Consider the following 15,775-nt stretch of genomic DNA (forward strand, 5'->3'; position numbering starts at 1 on the left):
GACACTAGCACGCCAGCATCCAAAACACAATAGCAGGGCAACCTTAAGGCTTGTTTGTAACATACACATAATGCCATATTTTGTTTTTATCAATTTTGAAAATCTCTGAAATCTCTCTTTTGCAATTTAAAAAAAATATATATATATTATTTTTTTCTTGCTTTTTTTGGTCTTTTTTTTTTAGTTTCTGTAAGTGTTATTTTAGTATTATTTATATACTAATAAAGTATTTAGTAATTTTTTTAATGTATTTTTATATTTTCAGTTTTCATTTTATTTTTACTTTCAGTTTTAGCTTTTGTCATTTTTTATTACATTTTGTTTTTAGCTTCAATTTATTTTTATTACTAACATTTTTGTTTTTGTTTTAGCAGTTTTAGTAATTAAAGATTTAAAATAGTTGCCCAGGCAAAATTTCCAAATTTTATTTTATTATTTGTGTAATTTAATTATATAGTAATTTTATTTTGGCTTTAATTCAATTAAATTTAGTTAAATCATCAAATCAACATCAATGTGTGTGTTCATTATATGTACTGTATATATAGTTTACTTTTTCAAATATTTTTAAGATTGTTTGATTATTATTTATTTATATATAGTCAAGTCAAGTCAAGTCTGCTTTATTGTCAATTCTTCCACATGTACAGCACATACATACAGAGAATTGAAATTGCATTACTCTCAGACCCTTGGTGCATACAGTAAACATTAAACACTGACAGTAGACGTTCTAATACAGATAAATACAGTTTAAACATATGTACATACAACTATATACAAATGAGGACATTGTAGAAAAATAAAGAGAGAGATGGATAAAGTGGCATAAGGCACATGGCAGATAGAGTGCAAACCAGTTAAATAAAACAAAACTGGAGGGGGGGGGGGTCGCAGTATCAGTGTTCAGTGTTGCATGGGGTAAAAGAGGGGAGAGGGGGCAAGGACGGGAGGGAATTCAGCTTCCTGACAGCCCTTCAGTCTGCTGGTCCTCGCCTGGAGACTCCGCAGTCTCCTCCCTGATGGCAGCAGACTGAAGAAGCTGTGTGTCGGGTGGGTGGGATCACCTGCAATGCGGAGGGCTTTGCGGGTGAGACGGGTGCTGTAGATGTCCTGGAGGGAGGGGAGAGAGACACCAACGATCTTCTCAGCTGCTCTCACTATGTATGCGTTGAAGTGACTTGCGGCAGGATGTGTTGCAAGTGCCATACCACACAGTGATGCAGCTAGTTAGGATGCTCTTGATGGTGCCTCTGTAGAAGGTGCACATGATGGGGGCCGGGGCTCTGGCTCTTCTAAGTTTGCGGAGGAAGTAGAGACGCTGCTGTGCTTTCTTGGCCAGTGCTACAGTGTTTTTAGTCCAGGAGAGGTCCTCTGTGATGTGCACACCCATGAACTTGGTGCTGCTCACTCTCTCCACAGTCGCACCGTTGATGGTCAGAGGGGCATGCTGAGTGTGTACTCTCCTGAAGTCAACAACAACCTCCTTCGTCTTCTCCACATTCAGAGAGAGATGAGTTGTCACTGCACCACCCGGCCAGGCGGCTCACCTCGCTCCTGTAGTTTGTCTCATCTCTGTTGCTAATGAGACCCACCACAGACGTGTCACCCGCAAACGTAATGAAAAGGTTGGAGTTGTGTGACGGTGTGCAGTCGTGGGTCAGCAGAGTGAAGAGGAGGGGGCTCAGCACACATCCTTGGGGGGCCCCAGTGTTCAGTGTGATGGTGCTGGATGTGTTAGTGCCGACCCGTACTGCTTGAGGTCTCCCGGTCAGGAAGTCCAACAGCCAGTTGCACAGAGAGGTGTTGAGCCCCAGCTGGACCAGTTTGTGAGTGAGCTGTTGGGGGATGATTGTGTTGAATGCTGAACTGAAGTCTATGAACAGCATCCTGACATATGAGTCTTTTTTGTCCAGATGTGTGAGGGCTGGGTGGAGGGTAGTGGCGATGGCATCATCGGTCGAGCGGTTGGACCTATATGCAAACTGGAAGGGGTCCAGGGAGGGGTGGGCAGACTTGATGTGGTGCATGACTAGCCGTTCAAAGCACTTCATGAGGATAGGAGTAAGTGTGATTGGACGGTAGTCATTGAAGCAGGATGAAGATAACTTCTTCGGGACTGGAATGATGGTGGTAGCTTTGAAGCATGTGGGAACAACGGCCTGATTTAGCGAGATGTTGAAAATGTCTGTGAAGACATCAGTGAGTTCCACTGCACAGTCTCTCAGTACACGCCCAGGAATGTTATCAGGACCCGGAGCTTTGCGTGCATTGATCCTGCTGAGGGATCTCCTCACACTGTCCGGGGACAGCGTCATCAACTGGTCGCCGGGAGGAGGTGTACTCTTCTGTGCAGTGGTGCTGTTTTGTGCCTCAAAGCAAGCAAAGAAGGCGTTCAGCTCGTTCAGCAGGGGGATGGTGCTGTCACAGGTCTGTGGTGGGGGCATGTAGTCCGTAATGGTCTGTATCCCCTGCCACAGGCTCCGAGTGTCTCTGCTGTCGCTGAAACGATGAGCTATCCTCCTGGAGTACTGTCTCTTGGCCTCTCTGATGCCGCGGGAAAGGTTGGCCCTAGCTGTCTTCAGGCCCTCCTCATCTCCAGCTCTAAAGGCAGCGTTCCGAGCCTTCAGAAGTCTGTAGACCTCCCCTGTCATCCACGGCTTCTGGTTGGCCCTGACAGTGATGGGCTTTGTGACTGTTACATCATCAATGCACTTGGTGATGTAGGCAGTGACAGTCTCGGAGTACTCTTGGAGGTCTGTAGTGTTGTTGTATGTGGCAGCCTGTTTAAACATATTCCAGTCAGTGGTGTCAAAACAGTCTTGAAGTGCCTCTGACGACCCTTCCGGCCACACTTGTATCTGTTTGTGTATTGGTTTGATGACTATATCAATATTGACTATATATATTTGTAATTGTAACATTTTCCAGAAAAGAGTTGTACATTTTCCCGAATTGTATTGTGTACCACAGTTTGAGAACCACTGACCTACTTGAAGCCACAGTACAGGTGTTCTCGCTCACAGCAGTATTTCTTATTTCTTGTTTCTGTCTACAGGAGGAAAACCTACAAACTGTGCTGATTAACCCCAATATTGCCTCAGTACAGACTAACGAGGTTGGCACCAAGCAGGCAGACTCTGTGTACTTCCTTCCCATCACTCCTGAGTTTGTAACGGAGGTGATCAAAGTAGAGCGACCTGACGGCATCCTGCTCTCCATGGGAGGACAGACGGCTCTCAACTGCGGTGAGCATTCATCATCAAACTTTACCAAAATCACCAACACTGAAAGGCTCGATTGATGGTGCATTATGTTCCTGTCCATTGTGTCAGGGGTGGAGCTCTTTCAGAGTGGCGTCCTGCAGAAGTATGGAGTGCAAGTTTTGGGCACACCTGTGAAGTCCATCATGGCCACTGAGGACCGGCAGCTCTTTTCAGAGAAACTAATGGAGATCAACGAAAAGATTGCTCCCAGTATTGCTGTTAAAACAGTGAGATGAACATTTGCAAAATGAAAACCTTTCATTGTAGAAACGAAACATTTGGACACTGTTTGAATTAGTGTTGTCACGATACTGGAATTTCTAACTTTGATACAATACCTTGAAAAATATAGATATTCGATACCATGGAGAAAAAAAACTGCCACAATATTAAGGGGGTAATTTTTTTAATTTAAAGATAAATGTAACAAGTCGAGAACATGCGGTATATTTTACATGAACAAAAAAATGTCTTGAGGTACTGCATTTGTTGATTTATTTATGAATCTTTTATTAATCTTAGTTAAATGTTAATTGAAACTAACGTTTACTAATACATGTACTAATTAAAATCCAAAGTTCTATTTGTTGATATTCTCATTTGCTTCATAACCAAAATATTTCCAGATATAGGGCCCTATGAAATCCGTTTTATTTTTCCCCAAATTCCGTTTTATTTTTTTCTACATTCAATTTTTTCCATTTTAATTTTTCTGGATTGCGTTTTTTTCCTTTTGAATTTTTCTGGACTCTTTTTTTTTAATGGTCAAATTAAATGCTATTAATCTAAAAGCATGTCTAATTAATTAAAATCATGAAAATTATACAATTTAACATTTAATTTATTAAAAGTGTAACAAAAATGACACGTTTAGGGCCGTATGAAATGTTTTATTTTTTTCTCACCTTATGTTTTATTGTTACCAAATTCTGTGTTTTAGCATGTCTATTATTTGAATGCATACAAACAATTTTTATTTATTCTTACAGTAGCCTTATGAAATGTGTTTTCCCCTCAGAAATTCTGTGTTGTGTATTTAAATTTTACAGGATATCAGATGAAGGCATAAAACTATTTTAATTAATTTATATTTGAATTAATGAAAATTAAACATTTACATTTTTGGCAAATGAAGGGGATTTACTATTAAAATAAAAATATTTTGTGATTATTTCTTTTCAGTAGTAGTAAGTAGTAGTATTATGTACATTCTACTAAATAATAGTAATATAGCCTATTTCTGGCACACGGTCTTTAATAGGCTAAGTTAAACCGAACTTTTATTTTGACGGGTTGCCGTGAATACTTTTAAAGTTCTGTGTGTGTATGATGTGATGCTAGTTTTACTCAAATTAAATGGTAAAATGCTCGTAAAGTGCCTTTCAGATCAGTTCTGGAGATATTGTTGATGTATTAATGTCCTCATTGAGACGGCAGAGCTGAAATCACCACGAGCGCCACATTAGTAAACACAACCGCACGTGCAGCACATTCACACAGAGACGCGCAGAACATGCAGGATTCATATTTAAATCGACTTTTGCATCTTAATATTTACAGATACTAGTCCATATCGCGATTTGATTTGTGTAATGACCTACTTTTGATTAATTCATCCACACTTTGACAAATTCCGTGACATTCCGCTTTAAACTGTAAATTCCGTTTTTATGACTGGATTCCGTGCGCGTTCTCTGCATCGCGGAGATCATAGATCCTACAGATAGCGCTCCTGCTGTGTTCTTTAACAACCAGAGCAGTCATCTTTCTATTCACTTCACTTTTGCTATTTAACCAGAGCGAAGGAGACGAGTGCGGTCAGGTGTGGTGCTTGTCCACGCGCCTTGTGTGTATCGGTGTATCGATACTTCGGGAAATTAATTTTGGTACCGTTCAGATATTTCAGTATCGATATTTATCGAAATTTCGATATTTTTGACAACACTAGTTTGAATAGATATTTGTTGTTGATTATGTACTGATGACTGTTTTTGTCTTGAAGGTGGCAGATGCCTTGAAGGCAGCAGATGAGATTGGCTATCCTGTCATGTTGAGATCAGCTTATGCCCTGGGTGGCCTTGGCTCAGGCCTGTGTGCTAATAAAGAGAAGCTAGAGGACACTGCTCGCAAGGTAAGCACTGTAAAACATGAAATAACGTGATGTTAATTCATTCCATTAATGCTGTTGCTCTGAATTTAAAAGCTGTCTGCTTTATGATCAGGTAAAGGGTAAGAAAGCTTAATGTTTGTTCCAGAACAAAGAGAGTTTTATTAAAGGTTGTTTAATGTTTGAGATATACTTAAATATTTAAATATATATACACTAAAAATATTTTTTGTGCCAAATATTTTTAACTATTGTTTTGTAATGGACATTGTTTTTCACCTTATATAAATGCTTTTAAGTCACTAAAATACATTTTTAACTTACTTGTCGGCTGTCGGGGCCAATAGAATTTTTAACTGCTTCATCCAACAAAAAACCTGCATTTTTGTAGCTTAAAGTCTCAATAAATGCTCTTTTTTTCACTGGGTCTGAAGCTGAGTTCTGAAAGCTATGGTATGTGTTCATAGCACACTCTTTTATCTCAAGAAGATGATATGGCTGCTTTCGCCATGGATTGGCATGATGAAAGTGTGTTAAGTCCATTCACCCTTGGTCTGTTCTGTTACAGGCCCTGGCCATGAGCAGCCAGATCCTGGTGGAAAAGTCCCTGCTGGGCTGGAAGGAAGTGGAATATGAGGTGGTTAGAGATGTTGCTGATAACTGTGTCACTGTCTGCAATATAGAGAACTTTGACCCTCTGGGCATCCATACAGGTACCATACTGTCTATGTAGAACACAATCTTGCTTGCAGGTTAGTGATGTTATGCTCATTGTTTTGTTAGTTTTATTTTTGTTTTAATTTTAATTATAAATATAAATGTGGGTATATATATATATATATATATATATATATATATATATATATATATATATATATATATATATGTGTATATTAGGGCTGTCAACGTTAACGCATGTGAATAATTCAAAACCCTTAATGGGTTAAAATAATTTAACGCAATTAACGCAAAATTACTGAAACACAATTTCTATTCTAAACCTTTTTCCCGATTTCGCTTCTCTGTTTGCAATCAGATCATTTTAAACTCCAGGAAAGTTTTCTGTCCAGTGATCTAGCAAGCGAATCCATTCAAGCAATTAGTCCAAAACAGGGCTAATGTAACCAGGCTGATTACATAAGAGATGGTGGAGAGAATAGATACTCACTCTTTATTTTTTAAATGAAATCAAAAATTATATTTTTAAGAATGTGGTACAAGCATGATAAACTAGATTTTCATCTCCTTTTCATCGTCTTTGACATTGATCCCTGCATACACACATCTATATTCATAACCTATAAAGCCATGTGAATTTAAACACCAGTTACGTCGAAAGAGGACATGCATTGTTATATCCTCAAGAGCTTCAGTTAATAGCCCTTTCTGTTCATCCCAAAGGTGACTCCATCGTGGTTGCACCCAGCCAGACTCTGTCCAATGAAGAGTACCACATGTTGAGAGAGACCGCTATTAAAGTAGTACGTCATCTGGGCATTGTGGGAGAGTGCAATATCCAGTATGCCCTGAATCCGTCCTCTCTGGAGTACTGTATCATTGAGGTGAATGCCCGCCTCTCCAGAAGCTCAGCACTGGCGTCCAAAGCCACAGGGTGAGATCATAATATGTCAAAGTACTGTATATAGGCATGCAAGCATTATGGGTGCATAATTCTTTGGCTTGGTTAGAGCTTTACCTGCAAAACAGACGTTTCTCTGTGATCGGCTAAAGGTGTCTGTTTCACACTGTCGCTGGTTTTGTGTTTTTCATCACCAAAATATTGAGAACTGACTGCAGCCAAAGTGTATGTTGAGAGCCAGACTCTAAAAAACACCCACCCACCACTCTCTCTGTTCAGTGTGAAATGAATCTATATCCTTTGAAAGCATTGATGCCACACACTCTGTAAGAAGACAAACAAATTGTGTGGAATAAACAGAACAGATTTTGTTGTCTTATAAAAAGATCAGTGTGAAGAGGCAAAAATAGTTTTAATACCTTGTGGAGCAGTTTTTTTCTCCCCTAAAAATCATTATGGAGGTTTTTTTTTGGAAAGCATTGTTCTTTAAACCGTACTGAGGGCAGGTTTATTAGTCTTTACTAAATCTCAAGAGGAAAATTTAAGTAAATTTAATTAAGACTATTAATTTAGTTCATTTAATTTTTTACTTTCTTTTTAACAGCTGTTAATTATTTATTAGAAATACATGTAGTCACAAATGAGATAATGGTTGACATACTGTAAGCAAATAGAGGTTATAAATAAATAATAGCTTAATAATAGTCATAGCTTAGATACATGGTCTTAGAAATGTATGGCATTTTTGGTATTTTGACAAACTGGAACAGAGTTTGAGACACTGTTGAAATCTTTCTGAAACTCAACACAAGTGAAATGAAATCACAAAAGTCACAGTTTGCTCTTCATGAAATGTCATTGCTGTCTAGGAGAAACAGTTGAGATATTTAAAAGATTTTAATGAATTTTTTTAATTGATTTTAATGAATATAAGATGCAGTTATTATTGTATTATTATTGTAGAAAACGTTACTCTACTTTCTGACTCTTTCTCACTAGGTATCCGCTAGCATTTGTAGCTGCTAAACTAGCACTGGGCATCCCACTGCCGGACATAAAGAACGTAGTGTCGGAGCAGACCACGGCCTGTTTTGAGCCCAGTTTGGATTATATTGTCACCAAAATACCTCGCTGGGATCTGGACCGCTTCCACGGGATGTCTCGGGAGATCGGCAGTGCCATGAAGAGTGTTGGAGAGGTGCGAGTTGCCATGGCGACCGAACACTGCCACTTTCTAACACAGATTAAAACTAATCCAAGACCAAATTATGATTTTGATTCTTCGTTGGCAATTTTATTTAAGTTTAAAATTGTATTTTATTTTGTATCACAGTTAATTCAGTGCTGTTGATTTACAGAAATAGAAAGACTTCTGTCTCCATCCTCTAATTTTCCTCCCCTCACAGGTCATGGCAGTTGGCCGAACCTTTGAGGAGAGCATCCAGAAGGCTTTGCGGATGTGCCACCCCTCAGTGGACGGCTTTGTACCGTGTCTGCCTCTGAAAAGAGCATGGGCAGAACAGAGAGACCTTCAGCGAGAGCTCTCCCTGCCTTCAAGTACTCGTATCTTCTCCCTCGCCCAGGTGTGTGACCCAGAGCATTAAGAAAAGTGCATTAGGGCCCGTTTACACCTGGTCACTTCATGCGTTTTCTCTGATTGGATATCTACAGTGTCTTTCCACTTGGCCACATACAGTAAATGTGTCTTCGCAAAATGGATATAAATCCGTTCTTCAATTCCCGCGCTATATGCAAATTTAACGGAGTTCACGTCAATGAAAGCAATAGATATGCACTGCATTTTATTTATTATAAGCTAATTTCAATATCAGAGACCGCAACAGGAGAGAGCGCGGCATCAGCACTGGAAAGATAGGTTAGTCTCACTACTTTTAATGAATTGTGTGTTGAGCGTCTGCGACTTACTTTCAGTTTCATTCGCGGCAGTTTGCGTGTCGGCTTGCTGAAGAGATACTCAGCTACTCATCCGCGGTGATGCTTGTTCCATTAGCGTTTCGGAGGGCATTTACACCTGGTCTTTTCACGATCGGATGGCTATCCAATCAGAAAAAACGCATGAAGTGACCAGGTGTAAACAGCCCCTTGGAGTCTAGATGATAGATTCTGATTGTGTTCGAAGCAATATAACAGCCAATATAACACCCACTCCTGGAGGGCCGGTGTCCTGCAGAGTTTAGCTCCAACTTGCCTCAACACACCTGCAGGGAAGTTTCTAGTATGCCTAGTAAGAGCATGATTAGCTGGTTCAGGTGTGTCTAATTGGGGTTGGATCTAAACTCTGCAGGACACTGGCCCTCCAGGACCGAGTTTGGGCACCCCTGGTGTATATACTCTACCATATAGAAGTTTGGGGTCAGTATGTTTTATTTATTTTTAAAGAAATTAGTACTTTTATCTTTTATGCAGCACGGACGCATTAACCTGATCAAAATTACTGTAAAAATATCTATAAATTCTGTTCTCTGTTAATTGTGGCCAATGTGTATTAGAGAAAAACATTTATTTCATAATGATATTTCCCCCCATTTTAAATTCTTATTATCCAATGAAAGTTGAGATTGTTTGGAATTTTTTTAACAATGCAGATTAATTTTCAGTCTTCTATGATCATATTTACCAAGGGTGGCGATGTTTTTGGCCATGACTGTATGTAAACATTACTGAAATCTGGTGCGTGAGATCATGTGAGGCGCTCCCTCTGATAATCTTATTAATATCCTGTAGTGTGTGATGCACCATGATTTTGCAAATCTTGTAGTGTTTGCATGTTTAAGATTTGAGGGAAGATAATCTGCTAAAATTCTCTTTATGACCAGATTTCATAATCGGTTAGGATTTTAAAACTGTGAGACATTAAGAATACTCAGAAACATTAAAAAAACTTACTGAAGGTACACTTTTGAAAGGTAGTTTATATAATTGATTAATTTTGTAATACAATCCTGTGTCCTGTTTTAGCTAAAATGATCTAGATACAACTTTAAAGTACTATAAAAAAGTTTACTAAATTGAAAAATGTAATGCAATTAACTATGATATATTGATCAGAGTTGATTCCTGAGACAAATAAAATGGCAAAACTACTTTAGGAGATAGTAATTCGGTACAAAAGGTAGGGTAAATATCCTTTGGGGGTATAAGATCATGTAAACCTTAATTTTAAATAATTGTTTTACGAAATCCTTGATTCCGATTGGTCAGTCACAGAATAGTCACAGAATTTTGTGATAAAATATTTTAGTTTTTTAAGACTACTTAAGTGTAGAGTGTACAGTCAGTTGGCCATTATAGTAAAATAAACCCCTTCAGGTTGATACAAGACCCCTCTGTATCTCCTGGGCATTAAAATTTTAAATTACCTGTCTGCCTAAAGAGAAAACAGCCTACTTTTCATCCCCAAAAAAAGTCTCATGTGAGTGTCAAATGAACACGTTGATGTTGGATTTATTAAGGAATAATAGGGCAAATCCTATCAAGACATGAGACATCAATAACTCTCAAGGTTGGTCTCGCTTGTAGTACTGGAGTTTGATGTTAGTCTCCAGGCACAGCATTTCATTCAGAGCAGGTTATGCCTCCTATTAAGCAGACAGGCTATTAAGTGCTGTGTCCTGATTGGTCCGATGCCTTGTCCCCCCACAGCGCTACGGCAACATCCAGTTACAGCTCATTGGGCTCTGCTCTGTATTCAAAGGACACCACAGGCAAACAGCCAACAATCAAGAGCCATTATTTCTCATTTAACAATGACCCAACAATTTCTTGTAGATCACAATCATTTATTAGAAAAGCCTGTTTATGTTCATGATATTTATAGTATCGTATGCTAATTTGAGGCATTATGTTGATTGTTTTGTTTCTCAAGGCCCTTCACAGTGGTGTGACCATTGATCAGATCCATAACCTCACTGCCATAGACAAGTGGTTCCTGCACAAACTGAAGCACATTACTGCGATGGAGCAGCTCCTGGGTCAGTATAACAGGTGAGTGAGTAACTATTACATTCAGACACTCATAACTGATATTAATAGACAGAACTGCACACCACTTTACCATCAAACTTTGATAAACTAAGTACACGCCAGCAAAATTAAAAAGGTTAATCACCACTTTTTTCTGTATTCTTTTTTGAATGCATTATTATTGGTGATAGTCAGAGTGAACTTGTATGTATTAAAGTACAAGAGGGTGAATATCATATTACTTGTCAAGATCATATCCCGATCATTGTCAAAATCAGTGGAAATGAATAATGAATATTTTGCTTGTTGAAAATTAAGCTTATTTTATTTACTTTTTTCATTTCATTTTTTTTCATTGCATCACATTAAAGCAATTATATAACATAAAATAACTAACAAATTTCATTACTGTAATTCTGAAGTCATTGGATTAGTGTAATGCTTAGATAGGGCTGGGCGATATGGCTGAAAACTGTATCACGATATCAGTGTTTCATATCGGTCGATATCGATAATTATTGATATTTTTTTTTAAGGTGGTACATCAAGTTCGTGGTATTACCAGTCTTGGCGGGGACGACGGTCTTGCATAATTTGCAGACGACATTTGGTCTGACTACGGTCAGACTTATAATATCCAAAAACCGCCATACTGGGAGCTGACTTTCTCTTTTATTTACAATTTCCTCGCTCGCTGCGGCACTCATTTTCTGCTTATGAAGAGGAATCCAGCAGACCAGCCAATAGGGTCTGGCTGCAGACGTGCACTCTCAGCCGCGCGTGCGCACTTAGACACGAGACAACGATATGGCGCAACCAAACATGATACTGTTACATGATTGGCTGTTAGCGTGTCACTCCCTACGTTGCTAGGTTACCAGAGAGTGAGTGCCTTTGTTAATGCAACCAAACTTGCTTTGCAGCCTTTGTTTTCTTCCGACGAAGAATAAAAAATATCGAACGTTTTATCGAACACATTTTTTATTGATATCGTTCACGTGTCTATCGCGATACATATCGTTATCGTTTTATCGCCCAGCCCTATGCTTAGATTTATTAGATTACTGTGAAACAAATTAATTATTAAATTGCTAATGTGATAAGTATTCAGTGTATTCCTTGAAAAACATTAAAAATAACTGGATTACAAAAAAATTAAAATGTCTGGATGCATTATAATTTAGAATTTGGCATAAAAACTAGGTTTAGTTGTAATAAAAATAATGCTGCAATGCAAGATATTTTAATGGTTCTATAAATATATATAGAGTTCTGGCATGAAACTCTAGATGGCGCATTCCGGTCTAACTCAATCTGACCTAATGACATAATTATCACACGGCACAGCTGATTGGTACTCTCCTGTATTGGTAGCCAATGAGCTCTCTGCTCAACATTCAAATATATGAAAATGACTAATGCTTGTTGTAGCAATTTCGCAGCGTGCTTCAGAAACCCTCCACCTGTATAGATCTGCTACGAGGTGATTCATGTACTGTATGCTATAGGGGGTTAATTCATGTATATTTGCAGCAGCAGTATTTCTTACATGCTCACAGCAGCAGCGTAGCAGATCCATTCTTCCAAGATCAAATACATTAACATTGTCATGTACATTACCATGCAATCCCTCTGAGAGTTGTCATGACAGAACAAAATTTCATGCATAATCATTGTGTAACTTATGCATAAGGTCATATATTTTTGTTTAATGATCACTGAAGTGTATAATTGACTGGTTGTTCCTGACAACCAATTTCTAGTACTTTGCCTACTTCTCAGATTCACTTAAGCCATATTCTGATAAAGCACTTGCTCAGAGTATATGGCGTTATTTTACTGCCAAATGTCGAGAGCGCATTTTTGTAGCGTGAATGTAGATTAATATAATGAGCGAGTGCGATTTCCTTTGCTCTGCACAAAACCGGATGCACTTAAAACACTTAAAACGTGTCATTGCTCTCGCTCAAGTGTGTGTGTGCACTCGCACATCTCTCCGTACTCTTGCGCTAGATATTAATTCTTTTCACACCTGGATTAAAAGTTATCAGCCAATCAGATTTTTCTAGAAATGGCTAGGAATCGGATGATTTATAAACCCCCCCCCCCAAAAAAAAATTGTTTGTCTAATCATTTGGTCAAACCCCTCTGAGTGATTTATCTAAACAAACAAACAAACAAACAAAAAAAGTATATGATTCTTAAAGTTCATGTGGCCATACATGTATTGTGTACTTGGGATGAAATAAATATATACTGTATATATCTGCGCGGGACAAGGACAAGGCCCTTCACATCTTAAGTGGTTTAAATGCAGCCTGCTTGGCTTCTGAACTTGAGTGCCCCTGGTCTAGAGCAGTGGTTTTCAAACTTTTTTTAAGAGCGACCCTATTTTTTTCTTTTTAAATTGACCTGACCCATATATATATATATATATATATATATATATATATGTATGTATGTATGTATGTATGTATGTGACCCTGGACCACAAAACCAGTTTTAAGTTGCTGGGGTATATTTGTAGCAATAGCCAAAAATACACTGTTTGAGTCAAATTTATAGATTTTTCTTTTATGCCAAAAATCATTAGGACATTAAGTAAAGATCATGTTCCATGAAGACATTTTGTAAGTTTACTACCGTGAATATATCCAAACTTAATTTTTGATTAGTAACATGCATTGCTAAGAACTTCATTTGGACAACTTTAAAGGTGATTTTCTCAGTTTCAATTTTCAATTTTAGTTTATCACGATCTCAGAAAATCCCGCTACAATCATTGAATCTGTCAATGCGGCACAATTAATCTCTTATTTACATCACCTCTGCACTTTGTTCATTATAACCAGAGGATTTGCGTCGCGAGCTTCCAGAACTCTGAACTGAACAAGAACACTCGTGTTCTGAGCGGTGAGTGGATTCTGACTCCCTAAAACGCCTCTGATTGGCCATTGTGTTATAGAAATCAACAGATGTGTCTCTGATTTACTACAATGTACAACGTTGCAAAAACAGAGCGCAAACACAAATACACATTTGATTGAGGCAGCTGCCGGTTACTTTCGTTTTGTTGTTTATATAGTTGCTTCTTTCCTGAGTCTTGAACTTGGTTACATACATACGTTTTCCTTAAATGATCCTGGCGACCCATTTTTTAAGTCTCGCGACCTATCCGAGACCCAGGGTTTGAAAACCACTGATCTAGTGCAGGAGTAGACAACGTGGGTCCTGTATTGCCGATGTCCTGCAGAGTTTAGCTCCAACCCTGAAAAAAACTCACCTGCCTGTAGCCAGAGCGTCCCAATGCGCATACTATCCATCCTAAATTCTATGTGATATTAGTAATTTTCAGTACTATTTAGGACAGATAGAGTGGATAGTATGCACATTTTGATTAGCTTGTTCAGGTGTGTTTGATTAGGGTTGGAGCTAAACTCTACAGGACTGCGGCACTCCAGGACCGACATTGCCTACCCCTGGTCTAGAGCATAACCTGAGCGCGAGTTTGTTCTGTAGCTAAGGACTCAACAATCTAAGATTGAACATTCAGGTTTTCAGTTACAACTCTGATATTTAACCAATGGACTACTTTCAGGTGAGCGCTGACCTCTTTAAGCACAGTATGGAGTGAAGTCTCACATTTGGTGCATGGGATAGTGAGGACTGGTTGTCTCTGTCCATTGCGACTGACACTCTACTGTCTCACACTCCTGCTGGTTTTAATGCTCTTTACTTTAATAAAAAATGGCCAGATTTAAACCCGGACCAGTACATATACTGAGGACTTGCTGTATACCTATTTTGAGAAGTTTTTAGAGCTATTTTTACATGAAAATAGATCAAAGAGTTTTAATCACCTGAATTGTTTTATGTTCATACAGAGCTTCGAAAAGATGAATGTCAAGGAAGAAAAATCCACAAGTTTTGATTCCAGTTCTTTTTGATCTTTGTTCAAATGTTGTATTGATTTAAAAATAAATATTAAGCATTTTTAGCAAAGATTTTTTTTTTTTTTTAGATTTTCTTTCCTTCCATGTACACTGAAGCATGAACTCTCTGATGATCAAAGGTCCACGGTTTGCTATTTATCTTAAAAACATTTTTCCTCTAATGATTTTGCATGTATTTACCAAAAAAAATAAAATAAATAAAAATAAAAAAACAGCTTAGAAAACGGCATGTAACCAAGCAGTTCAGAGAAATAAATTCATATTCTGCTAATTTTTAGGATCAGCACATACTGTATTTCTTGAGGAATTTCTTAATCCATTTTCCGCCCTCAGCGCCACAGTGCCGAGAGATCTGCTTCTGAAGGCAAAGATGGATGGTTTCTCAGACCGACAGGTTGGCCAGGCTCTGAACATCTCCGAGGGAGAAGCTCGGGTGCTCAGACTCAACAAGAACATCAGACCTTGGGTCAAACAGGTTTGAACCCATTGCTAGAATATCTGTTTATGATTAAAATGACCTTTGGTTCATGATAAGTGTTTCTTGTGCTTACTTTCAGATTGATACACTTGCTGCTGAATACCCTGCAGCCACCAATTATTTGTATTGCACTTACCATGGTCAGGTAAACCACTCTGTCCAACCTTTATGTAGGGTCTTTGATGGTTGAGGCATTGGGCACTTTGTCTAGTTCCCTGTTTAGACTTTTCCACAGTGTTTTCTGGACAATTTTAGTACACAAGAGAAACTGAGGGAAAGCTTTATTAGCATGATTATTAACATTTACAGTATTGCTAAACCATTAGAGTAAATAAATGCACAATACAGAAAATAAATAAGGTGGATTTAATAAATATGTAAGTTGAAAGGGGAAAAATAATATTAAAA

The 15,775-nt window shown here is 38.3% G+C and overlaps 1 protein-coding gene across 1 annotated transcript in view; it reads left to right on the forward strand.

Annotated features, from left to right (window-relative positions):
* Positions 1 to 15,775, forward strand: part of cps1 (carbamoyl-phosphate synthase 1, mitochondrial) — a gene marked incomplete at its 5' end in the record, with an annotated part of 42,316 nt that overhangs the window by 4,822 nt on the left and 21,719 nt on the right. Inside the window, 10 exons of the mRNA XM_079428553.1 lie at positions 3,059 to 3,248; positions 3,336 to 3,493; positions 5,269 to 5,397; positions 5,942 to 6,086; positions 6,775 to 6,985; positions 7,952 to 8,150; positions 8,359 to 8,535; positions 10,839 to 10,957; positions 15,223 to 15,364; positions 15,447 to 15,512. Coding sequence (XP_079284679.1) covers positions 3,059 to 3,248; positions 3,336 to 3,493; positions 5,269 to 5,397; positions 5,942 to 6,086; positions 6,775 to 6,985; positions 7,952 to 8,150; positions 8,359 to 8,535; positions 10,839 to 10,957; positions 15,223 to 15,364; positions 15,447 to 15,512 — 1,536 coding nt within the window. The remainder of the gene's footprint in view (positions 1 to 3,058; positions 3,249 to 3,335; positions 3,494 to 5,268; positions 5,398 to 5,941; positions 6,087 to 6,774; positions 6,986 to 7,951; positions 8,151 to 8,358; positions 8,536 to 10,838; positions 10,958 to 15,222; positions 15,365 to 15,446; positions 15,513 to 15,775) is intronic.

The sequence above is a fragment of the Barbus barbus genome, assembly GCF_936440315.1.
Source record: "Barbus barbus genome assembly, chromosome: 11".
NCBI classification, from domain to species: domain Eukaryota; kingdom Metazoa; phylum Chordata; class Actinopteri; order Cypriniformes; family Cyprinidae; genus Barbus; species Barbus barbus.